Genomic DNA, 24,151 nt, shown 5'->3' with positions numbered 1-24,151 from the left:
AAAGTAATCATCCCTAACTATAAATATTTTCAACAGTTTAAAACTGATGTTGTTAGAGCCAACACCAATCTAATCACAAATAGCATCGATCTGCATGTTCATGTATCTTTTCAGAGCTAGGCAATCTCTCTGCTTTTGAGATTGTGCGTTAATTAGACTGGCTATATGTGGTACCGTTGTGTCAAAGAGTCAAGCCACTCATTATTCGCTGAGCTGGTTGTGTTACTTGGTCTTGTTTTGGTAAAAACATCATGGATGGGCCGTGAGTGCTGGTGTCAAAGGTTAGTGTTTGGAGTAAAACTATATGAGTGGCCTGAGGGTGGCTTTGACAGAGACAGATGGCGCGTTGCTGTGAGAACATTATCTCAAAGGGACCTCGATAGAAAAACACGAGGCACATAACACGTCACGTTTTTTTGGGGGGGCGGCGTGTATTAACCATACGCATGGCAATGGACCAATGGTCCATTTCTACTGGGGTATCCATGCCAGAGCCTCTTAGTACTACAATTTTATCATAGTTTTTTTCCCAGTTCTGATGCACAATTTGTTTGCCTTTTCGTTACGACAACTTAACTTTACTGCACTACTTCTGCTGTGCTCCTAAATTATATTTGTGCTTTATTTTTTTGTTAGCAACTCATTAACTGCTGCCCAGTCAGGAGCATCCAGCTGAGAGTGCCCAAAGAAGAGCATTCAATCCATTGTGACCAAATAGGAGTGACCAAATTGTTGTGGCTAAATTGGATTGACTATTCAACAGCGACAAGTTGGCAGTACCTGCGTCAACAAACTGCAGCTAAAAGAGAGTCCCCAAACAATAAAGAGATCAGGAGTGCTCAAATGGGATCAGCAGTCACCAAGAAGTGACCAAAAAAAAAGTAAAAAATGAGAGCCAACAAACAAAAGTGACCAATCAGTACTGTTGGAGCAGCCACGTTGGAATTGTGACCAGTTGAAGAACCCACAAACTGTTCCCAATAAACTTGAGCATCCAATCATGAGTGCCTGACTGAAGCGATCATATGGCACTGGCCAGATCAAAGCGATTTGACTAAAGCAATTATTAAGGAACTAAAAATCAGGGCTCATGGTGTCTGTACGAGTCAAAACTGGAGTGTGAATGACCAATCAGAAACAACCATGAACGTTCACACGAGGTCATTCTATTAAGTTACATGCTTCAAGGAGGTGAGGAAAAGAATGGACATTGAACAAGTCGAGCGCAGACATACAGGATAGGTTTCTATCAGATCTTTATTGACTACATTCTGTGAAATACTGCATGCCACTACAAACATTTCTGCTTAATTGTCATTTTATAATCTGTACACAAACTTGTGAATTGCATACACTGTAACTTTTTGGGCACAATCTTGGTGGATGGTCCGGTCTGTCAATCCACGCATTTGGGAATGTTTTCCTCAGCATCCATCTTAAATGTTATGTAAACAAACATCAACGCAAAACAGAGGCACGCCTCTTAATCAGTTAAATATGCTAGAAGGGATTCCCATTCCCAGTGCACAGGGCAAGGTCAAGACATGCTTGGCCGTCAGACATTGGGACGAAAAAAAAAAAATCTCATACACGCCACAAGTCTTCCCAAAGGACAATTATATAAGTATTTTTTTCTTTTCATTTCTCGTAAGGCGGAATCTGTCACATCGCTTTTGTACAGGTAGTGGATGTTGTTTGTTGAGGGTTGAAAAGTCACGGCAGGAGGTCAGGTCAGGTACACGACAAAAACGATTAGACAACACATTGTCAGTCATGAGTTCTTTCCAGAGTGTGTTCACTAGTGATTTGTCATTCACACACACACACACACACACACACACACACACACACAGGAGCAGCGCCCTTATTAAAAAGCCATGGCCAGCCGGTGTAGAAGCGAGGGCAGTCGCAGTGCTTCATATCTTAATCATGATCATTGCAGGCCAATCTCAGCTTCTCCTTCCATGTCCTTCGCATCCCCTCGCACTTCTTTTATTCGGGACACGGAAACACTCCTCCATGTTTTAAAATCTGGGATGCAAGATACCTCGAATTAGATTTTATTTTTGTCTTCTCAATGTTGTTTTTTTTCTGTTTAAAAAAAATATTGATAAAACCGGAGGGAGTTTATTTTTTCTACTTTTTTTCTCTGGATAAATTCATACTTCCATTTATTTACATTTTTTCTTTTCATCACAGGGTGGAGCCCATAATCCCGTCTGATTTTTTTTACCAAGGGATGGATTGCACCCTGTACTGGTGGCTAGCCAATTGCAGGCTAGAAATCGAGAACAACACATTTCCTCTAGTAGTGGCAGTCCCACTGGACGCCATTCCCCAAACATTCACAGCATGCTTTATCAACTTAAAATAAATGCCTCCCCTAAAAAGGTGGCTTCTTTTTTGACGGTAGAATACAAACAGGAAGTAACTCCTGACGGGTCATGACAAAAGAGCTCCAGGACTGGTGTCACAAAAAATATATTTCAACTGAACTCTGTTTTCTTCCCCTGAAGTGAAATCACTTTTTTTGCCAAGAATTCATGCACTCCTGAAGGGATTCATCACAGACATCTTTATGTCAAAACGCGATGCCCCAGGGGTGAAAAGTAAAAAAAAAAAAAAAAATCACATGGAGTCATGTGAAGAGGAAGTTTAGTCCATCAAGGTGATGTTTGTCTCGTTCGGGAAGTGTGGGATGCTCAGGGCAGAACTCTTACTTCTCTCACACACTCAACAGAGCAAACACCACAGAATAGTTTTATCGACGCGCTGGTCTACTACAAAGGTCTCTCAGAGGTATGACGAAAGTGAAAGAGTGAAATCCAACTCCTGCTAAACATGAGTTCCCCGTGGATAGTCAAAATGATCTTATGCTATGTGGAATCAGTGTCTGAAACGACAATCTTTATTCCACTCACCTCTCCAGTGAGCTGTGTGCTCTCGGAACTAACTTTGAGTGCACCCTGGACCGGTCGCCAGCAAGTCGTTTAGAAGGAAAAGACCAAAAGACAAACAAGCATTGACGATCACATTCAGACCCTTGGACGATTTGGAGTCTTTAATTAACCTAGCTTCCATGTCGCTGGGGAATGTTCGGAGAACAGTGGAGTACCTGGGTACAATCCTGATTTGAACCCTCAGATGTGAGGCAGATATGCTCACCACTTGTTCACTGTGCTGCTTCTTATTCCCCCCAAACATTAATTGCCAAATACCGGTAATCAATTCATTTGTTCATTCATTTTCGATACCTCTCTTAAAATGGTCTGGACCTATTACGCAATCAAATCGTGCTCTAGCCACGCACAGGAATAAAGGTATGGAATTGTTCTCTGTTTATGTAATTGGTTTTCATTTAATAATTTTGTTGGTTTTTTTTATTTTGAATAAAGGCCTCCCATCATTTGTCTCAATGTGACGACAAGATATTTGCGGATATACGATACTATAGATTTGAATAGTGGATGTAAATGTTTTGGGAATTGAAGTTTGCAAATATATAATAATTTGCTAACTTACTTGAATAATGTGCAGATGATTAAGTTAAGGTGAGTGTGCGATAAAGGGGTCAGTGGGTGAGGTCATGGGTGAGGGGTGAGTGATGGGACGAAAATAAGAAGCAAAGAAATGGAAGAAAAGAAAACTTATGCGGACTAAAATAGGAGTGATGATCGGTTGTGAAATGTTGAACACACACACACACACACACACACAAGCTCTGACCCAAGTGCTGTCCTTTTGCTGAACCTCCACACACAAATGGCGTTCAGGTTCAGGACGCCCCCTTGGGATGAGCTGTCATCACCATGGTTGCAGTCCGAGTTCAGCGTCAGGGCAGAAAACACACATACATACATCCCCGCACGCAAACACACACTAAACACACACACACGCATTGCATCTACTGTCCATCTACACATGCATGTGATTAACTCTTAACATGTATTGTGGAAGTGAGGTGTTTTCCTCTCTCGCCCACTGTCTGGTCAGTCATTTTGTGTCTCGCTCCCTTTTTTAGTTGCTGCTTTGGTACTTCCTGTGCCAGAGTGCGGTCGGCAGGTTCTGGCATCCCTGGTACCATCGCCTCATCTCGCTGTCCGTTAGCGGAGGTGTGGCGTTGCACGGAGCTCCTGCCAGGGTGATGTTTAAGAGGCCGGCCCACTGGTCCAACAGGTGGGAATCACCCGCACTCTGCAATAAAGTTGTTACAATTTTTATTAGGAAAAGTCGACATTGGGGTGGAGGTGCTTGATATTAAATTAAATTATTTAAAAAATTACAATTTCCATGACAGTGTTGTATAGTGCAGGAATGCTGAGAGCTTCTGTAATCAAGCCAAATAAATTAGGAGTTGAGATTAATAGATCGTAGAATATTATGTTGAGTAAAAACAAAAAGAAAGAAAGAAATCAAGGTAGTAGTCGTAGCGGCAAGAGCAGTAGTAGACGAGCTCTTGGATCTTTTAACCCAAGGTTGTTACTGTCTCATCATAGATTTTATTTCACTTATAAAACAGAAAAAAAATTGAATCCAAACACGGAAAAAAATCTTCCAAACAAGCTTTCGTTGACTGAATTTGAATTTGTTGAGAGAAGGTGTCTAGCTTGTCGCAATAAAATACCTTCTCCAGGTAGTCCAACAAGCATGTTGACGGACCAATATGTGCCCAGCTGCTGTCCTCCGAGCTCATGCTCACCCGCTGGTTCTGGTAGTTTTGAGTCAACAATTTCTGGTTTGGGATTAGAACTACATTGAGATGTTTCTGGGAGCCTCTCAGCCTTTTGGACAGAACGCCGCTGTAGCTCTGATCCACGAACAACAAAACACGAGTTGCCCTACAGCCAGCCAGGTCAGTCAAGAGTTCATTGACTGAGTAGCGCTCCTTCAGATCAGCCTGAAAGGAGAAACAATTCCCTGAAAGTCTTCACTGGAGTTGCTCAGTGTTCAGCCTCAATCTGATCGACAACAGTATCTGGCTATGTGCTTCCCCCTATCTTACGATGCCATTGAGGTTGGCGTCCCACAGGAGCATGGTCCCATCGTTGCGCGTGGGCGAGTTCAGGTAGAGCACCAGTGAGTCGGCGCAGTGTTGTTTCCTGCAGACATATGACACATGGTTACGGATCACCGCCTTCTCCGTGGCTGAGTAGGCACCCTCCAGCTCCTCTGCAGTGGAAGAACATGGACAAAGAAGTTACCTATAACGTCCAGTTTAGAATGGCAGAATATCTGTTGGGAGTCCTACCTGGATTATGCCCACTGCTGGCAAAGAAAGTCTTGATGTGGTCTTTGTGAAAACCATTGATACGCAGCATTCTGTAGAACCTCTGAAGATTCTGCACGTGTCGCTGAAATGTCATCTGCTGCCGCCAGCCGCCTGATGCAAACAAACAAAACTAGTAAGGAATCATGCTTCCTGCAACTGTTGGTCATTGAGGCGAAAAATCTGATTTGCCAGCAGTGTGTAGGTTGGTTTGCATCCTACCAGAGATAAGCACCGCATGGTCGCATGTCTGGTAAAGGCGGCAGGAGAGGTGCGTGGCCAGTGGCTGCTGGTGACAGCGTCTCGTGTTTTTGTTCAGCTCGCAACTCGAGACGGGCAAACTAGGGGACCCCATGGGTACCAATTGAGGACACCTGGAAAATTCGGTGTGATCTGTCGAAAGCAAACATGTGAGATTTCTATAGCGAGACACATTAACATGTCTTCACATCGGGCTCAGCAGCTTTGAAACTTACCTACACATCTGAGTCTCTGGGTCCGGTTGCTGTCTCCGACTCCAACCACCAAGGGAAGAAAGTGGACCTCACAGAGCCGTCCACTGACCTGACTGCTAAAGGTAGCTCTGCGTGGAGCTCCTCCCACGAGCCAGCTATGCCCTTGTTCCATAAGCCTTTCGGGCCCGGCCTGCCAACGCTTCAGCTGGTTCTGACAGCGACCTTTCAAGGCCTGAGTCAAACACTCCTCTCCTGAAGATGCAGATGTAGAGCACTGAATTGCCATCCAGAATTTCTCATTTACATTTATTATGGGATGTGAGAAGAGTGGGCGGCCCGGTGGTCCAAATTAAATGTGTTGTTCACATATTTCGCATAGGTGGCCCGGTGGACCTCACAGTGCAGAGGTCGTGGGTTCGATTCCAGATCTGGCCTTCCTGTGTGCATGTTTGCATGTTTATCCCCCATGCCTGCATGGGTTTTCTCCGGGTACTCTGGTTTCCTCCCACATTCCAAAATCATACATGCATGCTGATTGAACAGTCTAAATTGTCCATAGTTGTGAGTGTGGATGGTTGTTCGTCTCTGTGTGCCTTGCAATTGGCTGGCAACTGGTTCAGAGTGTCCCTCGCCTACTGCCCGAAGACAGCTGGGATAGGCTCCAGCATGCCCAGCGACCCTTGTGACGATAAAGCGGATAGGAAAATGGATGGATGTGGAGTTGCTTTTGAAAGATTGTATCCAACTAAGGACCTATGACTTTCCCGTCAAGGTCACGCTGGTTCTTGTTGAAGTCGAGCGTGATCCATCATTTCTTCTTTATTCAGCCCAATGTGCACTCAGGAGCTGACATCAATTTTGCTTGACATGCCACCCCATGCATTCCACTTGGTGACAAAAGGTGTGCTTTGGGTTCCTCCTTCCATTCATACACTTATCCAATTTCTTATCCACCATTTCCAATCAGTTGGAGAGCGGTTGTGAACACCTACACAACCGATCGACATACCTGGACCATAGAACCCTCTCCATAAGCAAATTGTTTTGGTCAATGGCTGTGGATTCATCAATATGTGTATGTATTCGGTTCTCTCGAGACTACAAACAGGCATTCCTCTGAACCCAAATGTTTCAAAGGCGGCAAGTAGGGAAGCTGCTTTTTTGGTTTTGTTTCCCTCAAAGACTTTTTGGTTTAAATAGAATTCATCTTAAAAATATGCAATCCAAAATCTATCCATAGAAGCCAGCAAGGGGCATAACATTTTCTGTGCAAATGTGTGTGTGTGTGTGTGTATATAAATAATTGACTGTTGCGTCTTCGTGAGGCACACAGGCAACCTTAACATCTGGTTGCAACCCTTTTCACAGTGGGGGGTCAGCAATTTGCACTTTACCACTTTCTTTTACTGGGATTGTGGGGATCGGATGTTCACATCCTGTCCCCTCAGACTATTTTATGCTTTGAAGCACTTTGTTCGCTGTCCCTGATGCCCTTTTACCTACCTCTCTTTTGCTGTGACGTGTTGTTTTTCAAACCACCAAAAAGCACAAGTTTGCAAGCTGTCATCCCATCAGCAACTTTTCAACTGCATGCCTCAAATGGACCAAAATGCTGCTAATGTTCACTTGCAGAATCTAATGAGTGCTTTGACATTTCTCAGAAAATAAAAACAACCTTGACAGTGATAATGCTTATAATAATACTTGCTAACAACTGGTTACCTTTCGCTGTACAAGGTGAGACAGTATTGCACACCACCGCAAACTATAACAACTGTAATCATGTGAAATTAAAACCTGTTTAAAGCTGCATTTGTGATGTCTTGCGTAAAGCGATGAGCTATAAAAGGGTGCTTTCAAACATCCCCGATTTTCACTGTCTCTTCTGCTTCAGTTCAAGACAGAATTCTTCACTCAAACATACTAAATAAAATAAACTCGCAGACTTGCCCACATTTGGAAACCACAACTACTGCAACTATTGCAACAACTTAACATTCACATGACTTCATGCCATCAATGCATGGACCAACTTACTCAACAAACTGCACCATTGCAGCAGAAAGTGTAATACTGCAACCTACTATTGCTCGAAGTAGAAGTATGATGTTGTAATGGTCCTGCTCCTTGATTCATGTTTTAATTAATTTTGATGTACAGTAAAACCTCGAAAGTTGAACACATTAGGCCCTATTTTCATGCTCAGTGCAAGTCTAGCGCAGAGCACAGGTTACTGTGTGCATGGGTAGAATTTTCTTTCTTTTGGTATTTTCCTCAACTCGCACAGGTGGAAGAGGGTGTTTGCGCCATGACGCGCCATTGTGAGATGGAAAGTAAACTGCAAGATCTCCCCTAGCAGATGATGAAAACAACTGTGAATGTGTCATGGGCAGTTTGAGACCACCTTACACCCTTGGTCTTAAAATATTTTTAAGATGAAAAGGAGACTAATTCATTCAATGAAATTCTTTTTTCAAACATTCTGAGGGATCGATGCTATTGTCATATTTATGAATGAAATACGAATATGTGCACCACTAGTCTGCGGAACTCGGAATCTGTCTGTCTGAACCTTTTTTAAATCCACTAAAATCACATTACACCACATGCACCACTGCTTAGACCTATATTTAACTAGTCCAAAATGTCATCTACTTTTGGTCACGAAATTGCCAGATGCGGCAGGGTCATACGATCGAATACGCCAGATCTCCTATCGAGGCGTAGCACAGTCTCCCAAATTTACAAACATGTTTAACAAGTATTGTCCCGACTCGAAAATGAACATGTGCCCATTTTTACACTGAGTGCAGTCTGCTTTGTGTCACCAAATAGTTTGGTTCGCTGGTTGGTGGAGCAGCTCCGTCCCCCGTGATGCTCAGCGTTGTGCACCTGTCTATGAAAAAAGGCTCATTCTGTTTTCTGTAATTCTTTGACCAATCTCATTTGAAATCTAAACCCAACCAAGTGTATAAATGAACTTTCCCCTGTATAATCAAACAAAAAAAAAAACAGAATAAAACTGTTCACACTTTGAACAAACCTGACAAACATATTGGAGAGGGAAGTTGCTGTCATCTGGTGGCATTTCGTAGGAATTGTTGTGATGAATGAAGCCCTGTCATACGCAAAGACATTGCAACACATATATTGTACTGAACGCCCCCGAGCATGTTTTATGTCACAGTAAATTCTATTTTTTTGTGATTACACAAATCCTCTTTGGCATTCCTTGACTTGTTCTCTTCGCCGATGGTACGAAAAGACAAAGAACATGAAAATCACATTTGTGGAGGGGTGTGAGTCAGACTCGGCTTCAAAGCAGAGGGTGGTGAGCCGAGATTTTCATTTTTGCTAATATATTAAGCCTTTGGTTATCTGTGAAAGTTCTGGCTTCGGTGGAGGTCTGTGCTTTACTGAATGCCATTGTAGTGTTGATTACAAACCAGATGCATCTGAAACCCAATCAACCAGACTCACCCAGATAAATGCCGTCCAGGTGGGAACATCTCTTCTTTGTCACATTGAAGTCCACGTAGAAGAGGGCAACTGGGTGTCCAAAGTTCTCGCTGGGACTCGGGTCCAGCACCAGCACCGCGTCATGGCTCACGGAGGCGAGAAAAGGCGCTTGGTACCTATGTCGGCTCTCCCTCCCATTCGCCAATCGGCCGATGCCGAAAGCGCTCCGAAATTTGGAGCTGATCAACCCACTGGACGAGTAAGAGTCTGGGAGAATGGCCAGCACTTTGTCGGAGGCACCTGGGTCACAACATACAAAATAAATCAATCGCGTTCATCCATCCTTTCATTTTCGATGCTATTTTTCCTGTGCATAGTCGATCTTCCAATTTGTCTGTGATATTGTTTACATACGAGAGATGTTCCAATCCAGTCATATTTTAAAAAAAAATAAGTCAATTCAATGGAAATGTATATTTGAATGACACTGAATCACTGAAATGACAATGATAAAAATGTCCCAATTCATGAAAATTGACAGCTTGTATGTTGACATTGCAAGTATGCAGCCAGTAACAGGCCCACAGTGGGTAATCTGGACCACTGGGCAATTTCCCGGTTGGACGGGCAGCTGTTTGTGTTGCTTGGGTGAGAATCAAGCCTGTAGATCCATTTTGAAATCTGAAAATAAAGGCCATTTGCACCTTTTAAAACAACTTTACTACTAACACATTAACGATATGATATTTTAGAAAGCATTATCTTTGTTTTTCATATCAAATGTTACAATAATTAATAAAGGAGTCAAAACAGCACCACTGTTACTACGTTACACCCTGTTGGTACGCAATAACACATCGAAGAGACGCAACACAATCACAAGTGTTACTTGTAAATGCAACAAAGCATGATGGGACAGCATCACCTGTTGCTGTGTAGCAATCGTAAAGTTGGCATTAGTCCACTAATTAGTACACCGGAAGTGGAATGAATATGTTTTGAAGCTCTAACAGGGAGTGCCGTGTTTGCTGCCTAAATGTTGGTGGCTCAAAAAAACAAAATACAAAAATTGTGTATGTATGTATGTTTGTATATATTGTATGTATGTAAACAAAACGCTAAGAATCATTACAAGCCTTGTAAAAAAAAAAAAAAAAAAAATCCATAAAACGAAATAGAACTTACAACTGTATGAATGTGGTGATAAGGTGAAGCGAAAAGCCAGCACTAATCTACTTAATTTGTACTATGTTAGCTTTCTGGTTGCAGATATTGGTAGTGTGTGCTTGAAGTGGTTTTAGCCTCGAGTCTACATTGACTTTTGTCAGCGCCGGGTCTTCACATGAGCCCCCACAGTACCATCACTTGATCTACTTCTTTCTTTCTTTTTCTCAGTGTGCACTGGTACATGCCATTCACCTGTCCCTGGCAAGGCGGTCTCGCAAGTCGAGTGTGTGGCAGAAAATTCGACAAAAAGAAGAAGACGGAAGAATATAAACATCTTAGAGCAGTGGTTTTTAACCTTGTTAGAGGTACCGAAGCCAATCACTTCATATGCACATTCACCGAACCCTTCATTAGTGAAACATAAAAATATGATTCAAGAAGTGTCCCTTCAGTTTTGAGTTGCTCAACTTGGCATGAGAAATCATGCAGATAGGACACTGACTCCCATCACTTTCCGTGATGCATGTGAATCCATGTTGTGAATGTGCGGCCGACGTTTTTTTTTTTTTTTTTGCTCGACATAGCATGTATTAAAAAAGTTCAATTAAAAAAATCACACGACGTCCTATCACGACAGTCACTCGTTGACGACGGAGCGAACTAAATTTCCCGCAGAACTGATTGGACAAGCGATGTAAGGTGATCTTCTGCCGCGGGCGTGTCATAACTAATTAACATGTTGAGTCGGGTGTGTCTTAACCTCCAAGGCAAAGGCTCCGTCGAACCCCTGAGACCGAGTTACCGAACACCTGGGGTTCGATCGAACCCAGGTTGAGAACCACTGTCTTTGAAACGAGTTATTTTTACAGTCATTGGTTGAAAACAATCCAACCCATAAATGTTGCCGTGACTCCAAAAAATTGAAAAGAGAACCCAGACTGGGACCAATGACGATGACAAAAGGCGACACGTCAATTGTTAGCAGCAAGTTAACAGTACATGTTAGCGCTTCTGATTCATTTGTTGCCATCGATGTCAACAATAATTGCACAGAACAAAAAGGCATAAGGCATTAACTAACTTATTTATTCATGTATTTGACATATTTGATTAATTATCTTTTATATATGAATGAATTAATGAATTCACCTCATGATCTGCTGTTACTCACCGCCTAACTCACCTGGCAACAGTCAAATAAGTGGAGCACCGACACTTACTTTTCTTTTCCCACTTAGAGCACTGTTGATAGTACCGACATACCGGGAGCTGGATACACCTCTCACTACACTGTCTCAATTGTGACGATATGCCACGTAGCTGTAGATGAGTCCAATTGTAACCAGCTCTTCTTGCAACTGCCAATATTAGTTTTAATCAGCATAAAAATAGAACTCATCAAAGTTTTTCTTTTAATGTATCACACAAATTGCAACATTCTTGTGCACCTAAGGCACCGGTAATTGTAGCCTCAACATCCTCTGTTTTACCGGAGATTTTTGTCGTATTTGGCCACAATTGATGGGACGGATTGTGGTCCTCATATATCTGAGGGGGACGTGTCCTATTCCTATTTTTAGTGGCCAACAGATTTGTTAGCTGCAGCGCTACACTTGTTTCTGATTTCTTTTCCTTCTTTTTTTTTTGTGTTGTGGTCGGTGGCCCCGAGCAACCCGTGGGACCACCGGCTCAGCCGGACGGGCCGCGGCCCACAGTGGTAAACCCCGCCTTCCCCATAGGGCAGCCCGCCCCTGCTTGTAACTTTAGGGAGTCACCAGCCACATTGGTGATCAAAAAAGTCCATATACTTTGTAGAACCCTGAATACATTCAAATTCATCCAAAATGAATCAGGATGCTGTCAAACACCCACCATCAAAGTTGCAACCTTTGATCACTCACCTGTGCGCGGTTCAGAGGCGTAGACGGCCACGGTGGAGGGAGACAAGTGGGCGAGTCGCCTGCACTCGGTTTCGGAGTGAGAGGAGGCGCGGAGACAGTGGTGCAGCTGGTCCCACTGTAGGGACTGCAGGCCTGAGCGCACCCAGCGCCCCAGCTGCAACTGAGGCACGCCTTTCGCCATCAACGTCGGCGCTGCCAAGTGGAGGACGAAGATGATGAGAGAATGTTTCATTGTCGTAGTCAGCTTGTCCTGGTTCTTGGTTTGTTCTGTTGTCCTTGAGCTTTTTCAGATCACTTTCTATTGTTGCTTTCCTCTTTATTTGTTGTCTTTTGGTCGCCCTTCCTCACTTTAAACTTTTTAATTGCCTCTCCTTTTCCCTTGAAATAATTAATGTTTTTATTCATCCATTTTAAAATTGGTTCCTTGGGAGCCTGACTCGGTTGCTAGTCCGTCAGTAACACAAATGAGCTTTTTTCTTTCAATACAGATTCCTGCGTTTTACCTTCATTTTCCAAAGTGGGATTCCTGCATCCCTTTTGCTCCTTATACAGATCCTATTTGTCTTCCAGTTGTTTGTTTTTAACCTCTGTCGGTATAAAGAGCAAAGCAAATATAGTTAAGATTAAATATTTGGATACTTTTTAGTGATTGTTCTTCTTTGGGAAATCACCCATGCTTTTATTCCATCTTTACTTTCCTTTAAATCTTTGTTTTTATTCTTTTTTTCTTCTAGATGTTGAAGACAAAATTAGGTTCCATAGTCATCCCAGGACAGAAAAAAATATGTCCTCTTCTGTTATATTCCTGTCAGGTTCACAAGTAAAAAGATCATCCGGGAGGAGGATGGAAAAATATTACTTCACCTCCTTTTTTTTTTTTTTTTTTTTTGGATCCCAAGCACTTTACTCTCAGTGACTGGACTGTCGCAGCTCTTCAGTCGCCTCTTTATTTCCCTCTCTCTCTCTCTCTCTCTCTCTCTCTCTCTCTCTCTCTCTCTCTCTCTCTCTCTCTCTCTCTCTTTCTCTCTCTCAAGGTTGGACATGATTGGGAAAGAGAAAGAGGGGAGGTGATAAGAGAAAGAGAATAAAGGAAAGAAAAGGGCAATTGGTAAATGTGAGAGTGGAAAGAGGGAACTCAACTCAACTCAACTGTATTTATAGAGCACTTTCAAACAGCCATCACTGCATACAAAGTGCTGTACAGTACATGGAGCAACTAACATATACACAACAATAAAGTAATAAATCAGTAACAAAGATGGTAGAAGGCACCAAACAGTAAAACTAAGATCAAAACTGAGTCATGCTGAGTCAAATGCCAAAGAATACAAGCGAGTTTTGAGGCGGGTTTTAAAGATGGGCAGCGAGGGGGCTTGCCGAATCTTCAGTGGGAGGTCATTCCAGAGAGAAGTAGGGAAGAGAGTAAAGTGGTAGATTGACCATATGGGATGAAAGATGGAGCGGTGGACACAGAGAAATAGACAGTTGGAAGAAGAAAGGAGGTAGGAGAAAGACTGGAAACCTTATGCTTGCGTGGGTTTTCTCCAGGTACTACAGTGTCCTCCCACATTCCAAAAACAAGCTTCTTAGGTTCCTTGAAGACTCAGAATTGTTCTCATCTTTGAATGTGAATGGTTGATGGTTTATATTTCCCTTGCGATTTGCTAGCAACCAGTCCAGGGTGTACCCCCGGCTCTCGGTCAAAGTCTGCTGGGTTAGGCTCAAGCTCAACTGTGGCCTAAATGAGGATAAGTAGTATAAATGGTTAGATAGATGGATGGAATAGATTAGAATGGAGTAGAACATGCTTCATTTTTATTGTTGCAAAAACAATGCAAAGCAGTTTAGCAGCTCTCTGTAACAAAATAATAATAAGAAAAAATATTTACAATTTTGCTGATGGGACAAGCTGAAAGTCACACAGCTGCCATGTCAGAAAAATAAATATGTATAGAAACAGCAGCTAGCTACACCGATGACAGTATTACACAGGATCGTCTGTTATGTGTTATGTGCTTGGATATGGTCAAACAAACAGTGAAATAGTTTAGAAAGGGCAGCAACTTTGTATTTTTTACCACTTCAAGGTTTGTATACTACTGTTGGAATCGGGAACCTACAGTTAAAGGGAAAATATGGGCAAAAAGATGGAAGATAGCTGAAAGTTAATTGGGGATACTTTAATATAGTGGATGTCCACTATTCACGGGGGATATGAACCGGGCCAGCCTGTGAAAAGCGGAAAATCAGAATGCACTGAGATTTTTTTTTATTCTAAACTTCAAAAATAATCTATTCAAAATATGCTGATTGTTTTCCAGCATTTGTTTGCCATGAAAATGTGGTGGTGGGGGGATACATATATTTTATTGTATTGATGTTCCAAAAAGAACCTGTGATAAGTGAAATCCGTAGTCATCTTTATTTTCTACAATTACTGTACTGCAATACTGTATTGAATGAAATTAAAAAAAAGATTAAACCATTTTTCAGGCCTAAGCCTGAAAAAAAACATAAGCTTTTTTTTTTTTTTTTTTTTTTTACAAACAGCTGACATTTTCTATAAATACTGTACAGAATGTTTCGTCGAAATTGTGGGTTTTGTCATGGAGAAAATTTGGCGAACTGTACAACGATGAGGTGACGAGATAGTTGCCGTTAGACTACACTCACTTAGCCCATCAGGATGCAGAACACAATGCACTGTTAAAAAAAATTACGGAAAAAAATGTGAAATAGCCAAGCCGCGAAGGATGAACAGTGTTATAGGAATTACTGTCGGGGTAAAAATTCGAACCGACGAATACGCGGGTGCTGACCAGCGAGTATGCGGGGGGGTCCACTGGATTGTGAATGAAAGCAAAGTGAGACTCCAGTAACATCGAGTTACCATCCTCGTCTCCCGAGAGTCCTCTGCTGGTGAAATTACTGATCTACAAGACTACGTCATTATAATATAAACATGACATAAGTCCGGCGCATTTACACTGTTTATTCTTGTGTTGATTAATGTGCAGTCCCCGTGAAATGAATAATTGTTTTACACGGTTGTTTTCAGTCCTTAATACTTTTTTTCGACTAAACAGGTGATGTTCATTTTTTTTGTTATAAACGATACATAAAAAATACATTTCCACCGTACTGTATTGTTTTGTTTTTATGTAAGGCTCTGACGTGCGTTGACGTTTAGGTAAGGCAAGGGGCGCGCCACCGAACTGGCGAACCGGAAGTCGGAAGTAATCATAGCTGCTCTATCGCCGTGATGCGTCACTACTCACCCGGATACTCCGGTCAGCCCCTGTCAGAGGCTTGCCATGTGAAAGTGGAGCGAGTCACTCCTCTGGGGGTGGAAAGAGGAACTGCCACACAACGTGCTGGCCTCTTTCTCCACGTCCAAGCCGGTAAGTTTGGTCTTATTTTCCCAACTTTTATAAACGGTAGTCCGTTGTCTTTGAATCTTTGTAACGGGGTGGCCCTTGTTGCCATGGCAAAACCGTGATAAACACACGATTGAACGCTACTACCAAGTAGCTAGCTATCTGCTGTTTCTGCTCGAAAAAAAGTCTGATGCACAGGTGTCCGATAAAGATTTACATGAAATACGACATCGTATTCATTGTTAGCATATTTGTGTGTCGCAAATAAAAGCGATATTGTCACCACAAATCAACTGAATCAAACATGCGGCTAAAAAGTAGTCACTTAATGTTAGAATTGTCATTTCAACTTGTTGGTCTAGTGCACATTTTTATTCTTCATCAAGAGTACAAACGTCAACACTTTCGTACTTCGTATGACTTAACAGTTTTTGCTGCTAAGGCTCCCGTTTATGTTTAGATAGAACGCACTCTTTGCAATGCAGAGTAAGGTGCTTTTTAATCATCACATGGGATGAGCTGATACATCGGTGTTGTCGTGTGTAGTACATATTTATTGAACAGATATGTGTTTGAAATTAAACTGAACTGTCAAATGTACAATAGGTAGCGATAGATATGGATATAGTTAAATGGCATTTTCGCTTATCCCAAATGTCTTCAGTTCAAACAAAGACAAAGGTGACCTTACTGTTCCAATACTTTTTGAGGGGACTGTATGTAAACAAACACGCATGTAAATGACAATTTATCAAGGCTGGTGGCACTGTGTTCGACTGGTTAGCACATCGGCCTCACAGTGCAGAGGTGCAGGGTTCGATTCCGGCTACGGCCTCACTCTGGAGATTGCATGTTCTCCCCGTGGCTAGGTGGGTTTCCTCCGGGTACTCCAGTTTCCTCCCTCATTCTTAAAAACATGCATGGCAGGTTAACGGAACACTCTAAATTGTCCCTAGGTGTGATTGTGAGCGCAAATGGTTGTTCATCTATGTGTGCCGTGCGATTGGCTGGCAACCAGTTCAGGTTGTACCTCGCCTACTGCCCAAAGCCAGCACACCGGGATAGGCTCCAGCATACCCACAACCATTGTGAGGATAAGCGGATTCTAAAACGGATGGATGGATGGATGGATGGATGAATGAATGAGTGGCCAAGTCAAAGTCTGGATTTGAATCTAATTGAGATGCTGTGGTGTGACCTTAAACGGGTAGTTCAAGCCAGAAAACCCTCCAATATGGCGGAGTCGAAGCAATTCTGCAAAGAAAATTGGGCCAAAATTCCTCCATAGCGATGAAAAAGACTCCTCACCAATTATCGCAAACACCTGATATCAGTTATTGCTGCCAAGCATTGTACAACCCATTGTTTGGTTCAGGACAATTACTTTTTCACTTAGGGACAGGTAGCTTTGGATTTTTTGGGGGGGCCTTCATAATATGAATTGGCATTTAAAAACTGCATTTTGTATTTTCTTGGGTTGTTTCTGTGTGATATTAAAATGGGTTTGATGTGTGATAAATGTTCAAAGAACACAGAAATCAGGAAGGGGGCAAATACTTTTTCATGGCATTGTAGATGGAGAGACAGAGAGCTAGATGGACGTTTCTGATTGCTTGTAACATTCAGTGTTTTATTGTTATCGTATCCAAAGCTGTTTTATTTATTTATTTTTAAATAACACTCCTGAGAAATGACCTGGGAACCACAACAATTACATAACGATGAATTTGGAGCCCCCCTCAAAATGAGTTTTATGCAGCCTGAAGCTCATGTAACACCGCCTAGGTTTTAAATATGAGAGTTAATGAAAAGGGGAAACATCATTTCACTTTATAAGTTCTTGTTCCCAGGCTGGACTTGGTCTTGCCTGTGATTTCGAACCACTTTTGGAGAAAAAACCCCCACATTAAATCTTGCCTGTGTAACCCTATATGGAAGGCGTCCAAGGCTAAGTCGCCTCCACTCATCACTCGACTTTGTCTTCTTTGCAGGCATTTGAGCTTGGTTCGCAGTGATGAATGCTGTCGCTCAGCAACACCTAGCAAGAAGTCCCTGTCCAAAAAAATCTGAGAAGTGTCCAAGTTTATCCAGTTTGAGCTGACATCTCCAAAAACCTCAAGTGTCTTTTCAAAGGGGAAGAAATTGTCATCATCTCATTTTTGTAGTGCCATGCCCACCAATAAGTCCCCACCCTGGGACAACGGAACCCCACAGGCTTGCTGTGACATGGCCATGTCAACCAGCGTATCGGTCAGCTTCGACCCAGAGACTGTTGCGACTGCTCAAGTGCCTTTTCCTAACCAAGAGCGCACCAAACGTCCTGCTTCTTCATCTGTTCAGATGCAAGAGAATGCAACCAAGAGTCAATCCACAGCCGTTCCTATTCAGCCGCTGATGTTTAATGGCATTCCAAGTGCAATCAGGTCAACGGGGGCAAAGCCAATTGGCAGCAGCGCCCTGGACACAGGTGACCATTCTTCTTCTACTCTCAAAAGGGAAAACCTCAACGCCCCGAGAGGCGGCACCTTGCAACGAATCCAAGGACATCCTTCTATGCAGATGAACGTCTGTAAGGTACAAAATACCTTTTGCAAAAACTCATTTGGTACATCCGCACAATTTAATGAGAGAAAATGCTCCCTTTACCAGGATCATAATGCTCATTTTCAGTTGACAGTCAGAGCGATAATAAAGTACTCCCCCACTATACTTTATTACCGCTACAAATAGCAAAAACAAAACAAAAAAACCTGACGCTCCCCTAACAAAAGCCTTATACCTTTTTAAAGTACCGTATTTTCCGCACTATAAAGCGCTTCGGAGTATAAGGCGCATCTTCAACGAATGGCCTATTTTAAAACTGTTTTATGTATAGGGCACACCGCCTTATAAGGCGCATAGAATAGAAGCGATAATAGTGGCTGTGGTTGCATTATGTATCCACTAGATGGAGCTATGCTAAAGGGAATACAATACAATTTAACCCTTAATAAATACAGCTTTATTTCTATAGAGCTTTCACAACCGCTGCAGCTGTAACAAAGCGCTTCACAGAACATTTCAAATACTACATCCAAGAAATCAGAACATTGATCCATGGATAAAGCGCGTCAGATGATGAGGCGCACTGTCAGCTTTGAGAAAATTAAATGCTTTTAGTTGCGCCTTATAGTGTGGAAAATACGGTATTTGAACTGTAAAAATACCACAAAATGTGATCCCAAAGTTGTTTAATATCATTTCAAACTCATCTTACATGACTGAAAATATGTGGCTTACTTTATTGATGATTGGATTTTGATAAATTGCACCAAAAGAATTCATCTAACTAACATCCCAGGTTAAAGTTAGCGCCTCCCCAACATACAAAACCTGTCTATTTGTCGAGATGTATTATTTATACTTCCGTGACACAATGTCAGGACTTTGGCAGTATCTTGTGGTATCTTTGTGTGTTTCAGAAAGAGCACAAAACAAACACAAATGGGCACATTTTTCAGCAAATATCCACAGAAATAAAACATACCAAATTGTGAATATGTGGTGCAACACTGTAACAGTATTAGGAGTGGGAAAATGATTTTTTCCCCCAGTATTTAATTGTTTTCAAACAAGCGGATTCTGTTGCAGTTTTGGCTACTTTTTGCAAATGTAATCAGATTTTTGGTTTCAGATTGCATCTGACATTGGTTCAAAGACATTTTTCAAAGTGGCGACCAAAATCCCAGAAAATCACAATTTGCCCATATAAATCTTTTTAAAAAAATCTGTGAAGACTGTAATATGTCCAACAAGAGAGGGAGAGGGACAAGGAGATAGGAACAGAGAGAGAATACACAGGTGGGTCCCCCAAAAAAAGAATACTTCTTTGAAGTTAATTGCCTCCATCCATTCTTCCATATTCCAGACTGCCTATCCTCACCCTCCATTTGTTGTAATTTCCAGACTACAAAAAACACGGTTAAAAGGCACAACAGCTAAATGTAGCCATAAAAGCAAATTTGTGCATACATTCATCGCATATTAATAGTCACGGGTCTCCACCTGGTATTTGTAAAGAGGTTGCACCGATGGCTTTTTAAAAAAAATTTAGACGTTATGTGATCAGGGTTTTTGGGGGGTAAATCAGAAGATTTGAAAAAAAAACTGAATTGATCAGAAAATGGAGCAGTATTTATTAATAATTAATAATTTATACAACTTCATTCTGCAATCGACCCCCGCCATCATGAAAATGCCTTAGATTGTTTTTGTTTTTTTAAATACTTAAAAAACACTGATAGACATTAATTATAACATGTAATGTTCACGTTTGCGACATCTCATCCTTGGACATTCATGATTAAAAAAAAAATGCATGAACATTTCATGTCATTCAGGTAGCCGGCGGTTTCACTGGTCCACGGAGAAGTGTTCAGCAATTTCATCTGTAAGATCTGATGAGATTTGTGGTGAATGTGTCACCAGCTTGAAGCTCATCGGTAAAAAGTTATAAATAAACCTTGTCACAATGAAAGCTACGTGGTTCAGTGTGGGGAAAACAGTGGCTGATTATCACCCGCAAAATACGCTAACTTTTTTACTCCTTCTCATGAGCAGGTGGGGGGAGAAAGCAAGACATAAGAGACACTGCAAAAATGGATGCCTTTTTGCTCTATGCATTGTCCTTAAAAATAATAATAATCAATAAATAAAAACGTGCGAGTAGGTAGGATTTTAGGAAAACATGAGTAACCCACCCGTCTGTTCTAAACAGAGATCACCAGTGTTGGGACACTGACTTACTAAAAATTAAAACACAAGAAGAATGATCACATTTATTTACCGTACTTTATATACTTAACATGGTACACGTTTCTTCAGTACAAAATATTCAATATTTTGTTTCAAAATGAAGTAGATTGTATTCAATGGGGGAAATGCTGTTTATATTTACCCCAACATTTCCAAGAAGGTAATTTTAGAGCTGTAATTTTAATACGGTGAGACTGCGATATTTTTGGTCATGGTCATCACAGCGTCAGAATCTAATCCTCATGCCTACACCGAACAATTGATTAAGAATATCATTGGGAGCCTTCAAAGGGGATGTTCTGAGAGGGAAGTGGCCACGGAGTTTAGGGTGTCATCAGCAGTTTGCACCAGAGATACAGAGGCGCTGGATGAGTCACAGAAACAGCAGTGAAGTGGAGACCTCGGGAAATGTGGATGTTATTCGAGAAGAATAATAACTTGCTGGAGAACAACAAAGTGCAAAAAGTACGGTATCATTGCGGCACCATCATGCCGAGTGCTGTTGAACATAGAGAGGTGAAAGAGAGATTTCTGCTTCAAGAGCTGATTTTGGTTGTTTTGTCTTTTTAGCTTGAAACTGCAGAACTTGCCTCCCCGATTCCAGTGCCTTTGGTATGCCTTACTCCTTTTGAAGATCCAGGAACAAAGATGGGAAAAGATGCCTCCAGCCTTGATGCCAAAGTGGAAATGAGCAAGACCTTTCCGTTGACTTATTGTAACCAGCGGAACACGGCAGCAAAGTTCAGTCACACACACAGCAGCCATGCTAAATCGGCTACAGTAAACAATCCCCTTCAAGTCATTGATGTTTGTCCACCAACTGTTAGTATTAAGCCTCTAACGTTGATAGCTTTGGATTCAAACAAGAAATTCCCACAAAGTGCACGGGATGAAAATAGAACCATATTGGGGAATCTCAATGGTCACGTGCCAAATGGCCTCAATGCCAGTGCCACACCAAAAGATCAGCCCGGACCGCAGGACAGCCTCCCAGGTAATCAGAACCAGACCAACCTCATAGATTTCATTCATGTGGATATTCTTCACCACTGTCCCATCCCTCAGGAGCGCTGATGGGCTCTGTGACCACCAAGATCTCCGCCATCCACCTGACTAAGCAGTCACCAACTGCCTCCGTCGCAGCTGTGTGCTTGTCCTCCACTCCCTCTCAATGTGAGGCCAGAGATGCCAGGTAAGATTGTCATGAGATTAACACATATTTTGTCCTTCATAGTCCCAACACCCTGGACTGTTCTTATATTTAACTGTATCTCACAAATATGCCGTGTTCTCAATTACGCTTACAGTGCGTCCTTGACTTTACCAGTTCAAATTGCTCTGTGACGCAAACATGTTCAAATAAAGAAAAAAAATAATCAGTTTTGTTAAATATCATTTACCGTATTTTCCACACTATAAGGCGCACATAAAAGCATTACATTTTCTCAAAAGCTGACAGTGCGCCTAATGAGCCGATGCGCCTAATTGATGGATCAATATTCTAATTTCTTGGACGTAGAATTTTAAATGTTCTGTAAAGCACTCACGGTTGCGAAAGCTCTGTAAAAATAAAACAATTATATTGTATTCCCGTTAGCGTACCTCCATCTAGTGGATGCATAATGCAACCGCAGCCACTTTGTAGCTTCTATTCTATACGTCTTATAATGCGGTGCGCAGTCTTGAAAGTAGGACATTCATTGAAGGTGCGCCGTGTACTCCGAAGCGCCTTATCGTGCACAAAATAGTCATCAAAGCACATCAAATCAAAGCAAAAATCACTGTGTAATTGACGGCCATTATAAATCTGTTTTTTAACACTGTCGATTGAAACTGTACTTATGTCTTCCAGCTCAGACTGTGACATGCAGGTGGATTGCGGCGGTGAGGAGGAGCTGCCTTACGAGTTGGAGACCGCCTGCAGCGATGACGGTAAAGTTGATGACGTTCAAACACTTGTGATGGAATTGCTTGTCCATTCCCTCGTAGCGCCGTCACATCACCTACAACATGTGTCAAACTCAAGGACCGGGGGCCAGATTCACCCTGCCAGGTCAATTTATGTGGCTCGCGAAAGCAAATCACGTGTGTCAACTTGCTAAGATCTGGACCAAAATGTCAAATTGTCATGTGTAATAAATTACGTTGAGATTTTGCAATTAAGTTGGTTACCCTCTTTACACTTGAACAATAACTTCATAAACTATGATAGTTGACTGATTTCAAAACAAGTAATCCATTAATTTGTTGTGTACAAGTAATAATTTTGTGTTTTCACTGTCATCACGGCCCTCCAAGGGAAGACGTAACTCCAAATTGGCCAAATGAGTTGGACACCCCTGACCTACAATCTGCTGGCTTATTTTCAGTTTGATTCTTTTCCAGATTGTTCCGTCTCGGCTTGTGTCAACGGTACTTCATCTACTCCATTGCAATTGCATCTGTCTGGGTGAGGCGACCTGTTACGCATGCACAAACTCACACACTCACGCCAGAGTTACAGTAGTTTGGTATTTTTCGTTGTAGTTTGTTTTATTTCATTTAGACTTTTTTTATTTATTCAGTTTTTGTTTTCATAACAAGTTTGTTCGTTTTTATTTGGGATGAGCGAGTACCGTATCAGCACCCGTCTTATTTTCAAGGTATCACGTACTCACAACAGTACCAATACCAAGGCCCCCTCTTGTGAAGAAACTAAATGACATTCGAGGCTAACAGAACATTTTTAACCGTGTCCACGTCAATCCTCTCATATGCCCATTAAGATGCAATTTCTCTGAAGCATTTGTATGAGCTGTATTTTTATAGGGTTTACATTAATGGTTGTCACTATTTTACACACAACCCAAAGTTGCGGTATATTTAAAAAAATAGTGCACATATAAATTAAGAACATAGTGCAACATAAGTCAAAAAATATAACAGCTAAATATGACACACATTTAAGTGTTGGTACCACAAACACACACATGCTGTGTGATCAGGATGAATGTCTTTATAACTTAAATGTATTTCGCCACGCAATACATTCTGGGAATTAGGGATGGTAATTGATAAAGACTTTTGTCATATATATGTCTATACACACATATGTATATAAATGTATGCATATATATATATATACACACACACACACACACACATATATATATATATATAATATACACACATACGCACACACACACAGTAAATATTCTCTCGTGCGGACTCGTGTTTGCGCTGTCCAATTTGTCCTGATAACAGAAATTCCTCATTTGGGAAATGAGCATGGTACATGTCCTTTATGAACCTGCAAGTATGTTGACAAAATGCACGCGTAATAACACAATCAATAAAATACAAAAATATACTGTCCAAAAACTGTTTATATAACAAAAACTGCAATACAGGTGTATCCAAAAAAAAAAATCACAACAGTAAAATACGTACAGTATTTTAATGTTTATTTTTTTTTTCTGTCTTGGGAAAAAAATTTGTCTATTTTGGATTGTTTTGTTGGATGCATTCTTTGGTTTATGACAATGTTTGCCTGCGTGTCATACAGTTTTCTTGCTAGTTGCAAGTAACTGTCCCGTTGATCACCGATGTCTGGTAATTCTTGTGCATACTGATGGATTTGTTGCCATTTGCATTGCTTCCTCGCTGAATGGTGGCTTGTCATCAGGAGTTGAATCGATGCCTTGTTTTTTAAAGTTTCGTAGATTTGCGTCTTTCCGACTCCAAGTGTCTGCT

The 24,151-nt window shown here is 41.6% G+C and overlaps 2 protein-coding genes across 3 annotated transcripts in view; one reads left to right on the top strand and one right to left on the bottom strand.

Annotated features, from left to right (window-relative positions):
- Positions 1 to 1,241: 1,241 nt before the first annotated feature.
- LOC109519281 (uncharacterized) lies at positions 1,242 to 13,203 on the bottom strand. Of its 2 annotated transcripts, XR_002168915.1 has the most exons (9): positions 12,249 to 13,203; positions 9,202 to 9,480; positions 5,743 to 5,973; positions 5,489 to 5,659; positions 5,249 to 5,380; positions 5,003 to 5,169; positions 4,625 to 4,897; positions 3,727 to 4,194; positions 1,242 to 2,031 (listed from the first exon to the last, which is right to left on the bottom strand). XR_002168915.1 is itself a non-coding variant. In XM_019875705.1 (8 exons), exons 1-8 carry the CDS (start codon positions 12,478 to 12,480, stop codon positions 4,018 to 4,020), a joined length of 1,662 nt encoding a protein of 553 aa, XP_019731264.1. In that variant the 5' UTR covers positions 12,481 to 13,203; the 3' UTR covers positions 2,682 to 4,017. The 2 variants fall into 2 exon arrangements, 1 of the variants encoding a protein (XP_019731264.1); XM_019875705.1 differs by lacking the exon at positions 1,242 to 2,031 and having other exon boundaries at positions 2,682 to 4,194.
- A 2,315-nt stretch (positions 13,204 to 15,518) lies between these two features.
- The window catches only part of ttll4 (tubulin tyrosine ligase-like family, member 4), a 21,732-nt gene continuing 13,099 nt past the window's right edge, over positions 15,519 to 24,151 (top strand). The window contains exons 1-6 of the mRNA XM_019875695.1: positions 15,519 to 15,649; positions 17,617 to 18,199; positions 20,990 to 21,413; positions 21,485 to 21,611; positions 22,272 to 22,351; positions 22,805 to 22,868. Of these exons, the coding sequence (XP_019731254.1) occupies positions 17,795 to 18,199; positions 20,990 to 21,413; positions 21,485 to 21,611; positions 22,272 to 22,351; positions 22,805 to 22,868 (1,100 nt within the window). The 5' untranslated portion in view covers positions 15,519 to 15,649; positions 17,617 to 17,794. The remainder of the gene's footprint in view (positions 15,650 to 17,616; positions 18,200 to 20,989; positions 21,414 to 21,484; positions 21,612 to 22,271; positions 22,352 to 22,804; positions 22,869 to 24,151) is intronic.

This window comes from Hippocampus comes, unplaced genomic scaffold, assembly GCF_001891065.2.
Source record: "Hippocampus comes isolate QL1 unplaced genomic scaffold, H_comes_QL1_v1.1 scaffold234, whole genome shotgun sequence".
Taxonomy (NCBI): domain Eukaryota; kingdom Metazoa; phylum Chordata; class Actinopteri; order Syngnathiformes; family Syngnathidae; genus Hippocampus; species Hippocampus comes.
Note: the sequence above shows the minus strand (reverse complement) of the source record. Positions and strands in the feature narration are given on the sequence as shown.

What these genes read in the sequence shown, in the direction of transcription:
- LOC109519281 (XM_019875705.1), bottom strand. Translation starts at nt 12,480, where the DNA reads ATGAAACATTCTCTCATCATCTTCGTCCTCCACTTGGCAGCGCCGACG. An exon ending in CCATGCGGTGCTTATCTCTG is followed by an intron (nt 5,381 to 5,488) that starts GTAGGATGCAAA and finishes TGTTTGCATCAG; the next exon opens with GCGGCTGGCGGCAGCAGATG. An exon ending in CAGCAGTGGGCATAATCCAG is followed by an intron (nt 5,170 to 5,248) that starts GTAGGACTCCCA and finishes CTTCCACTGCAG; the next exon opens with AGGAGCTGGAGGGTGCCTAC.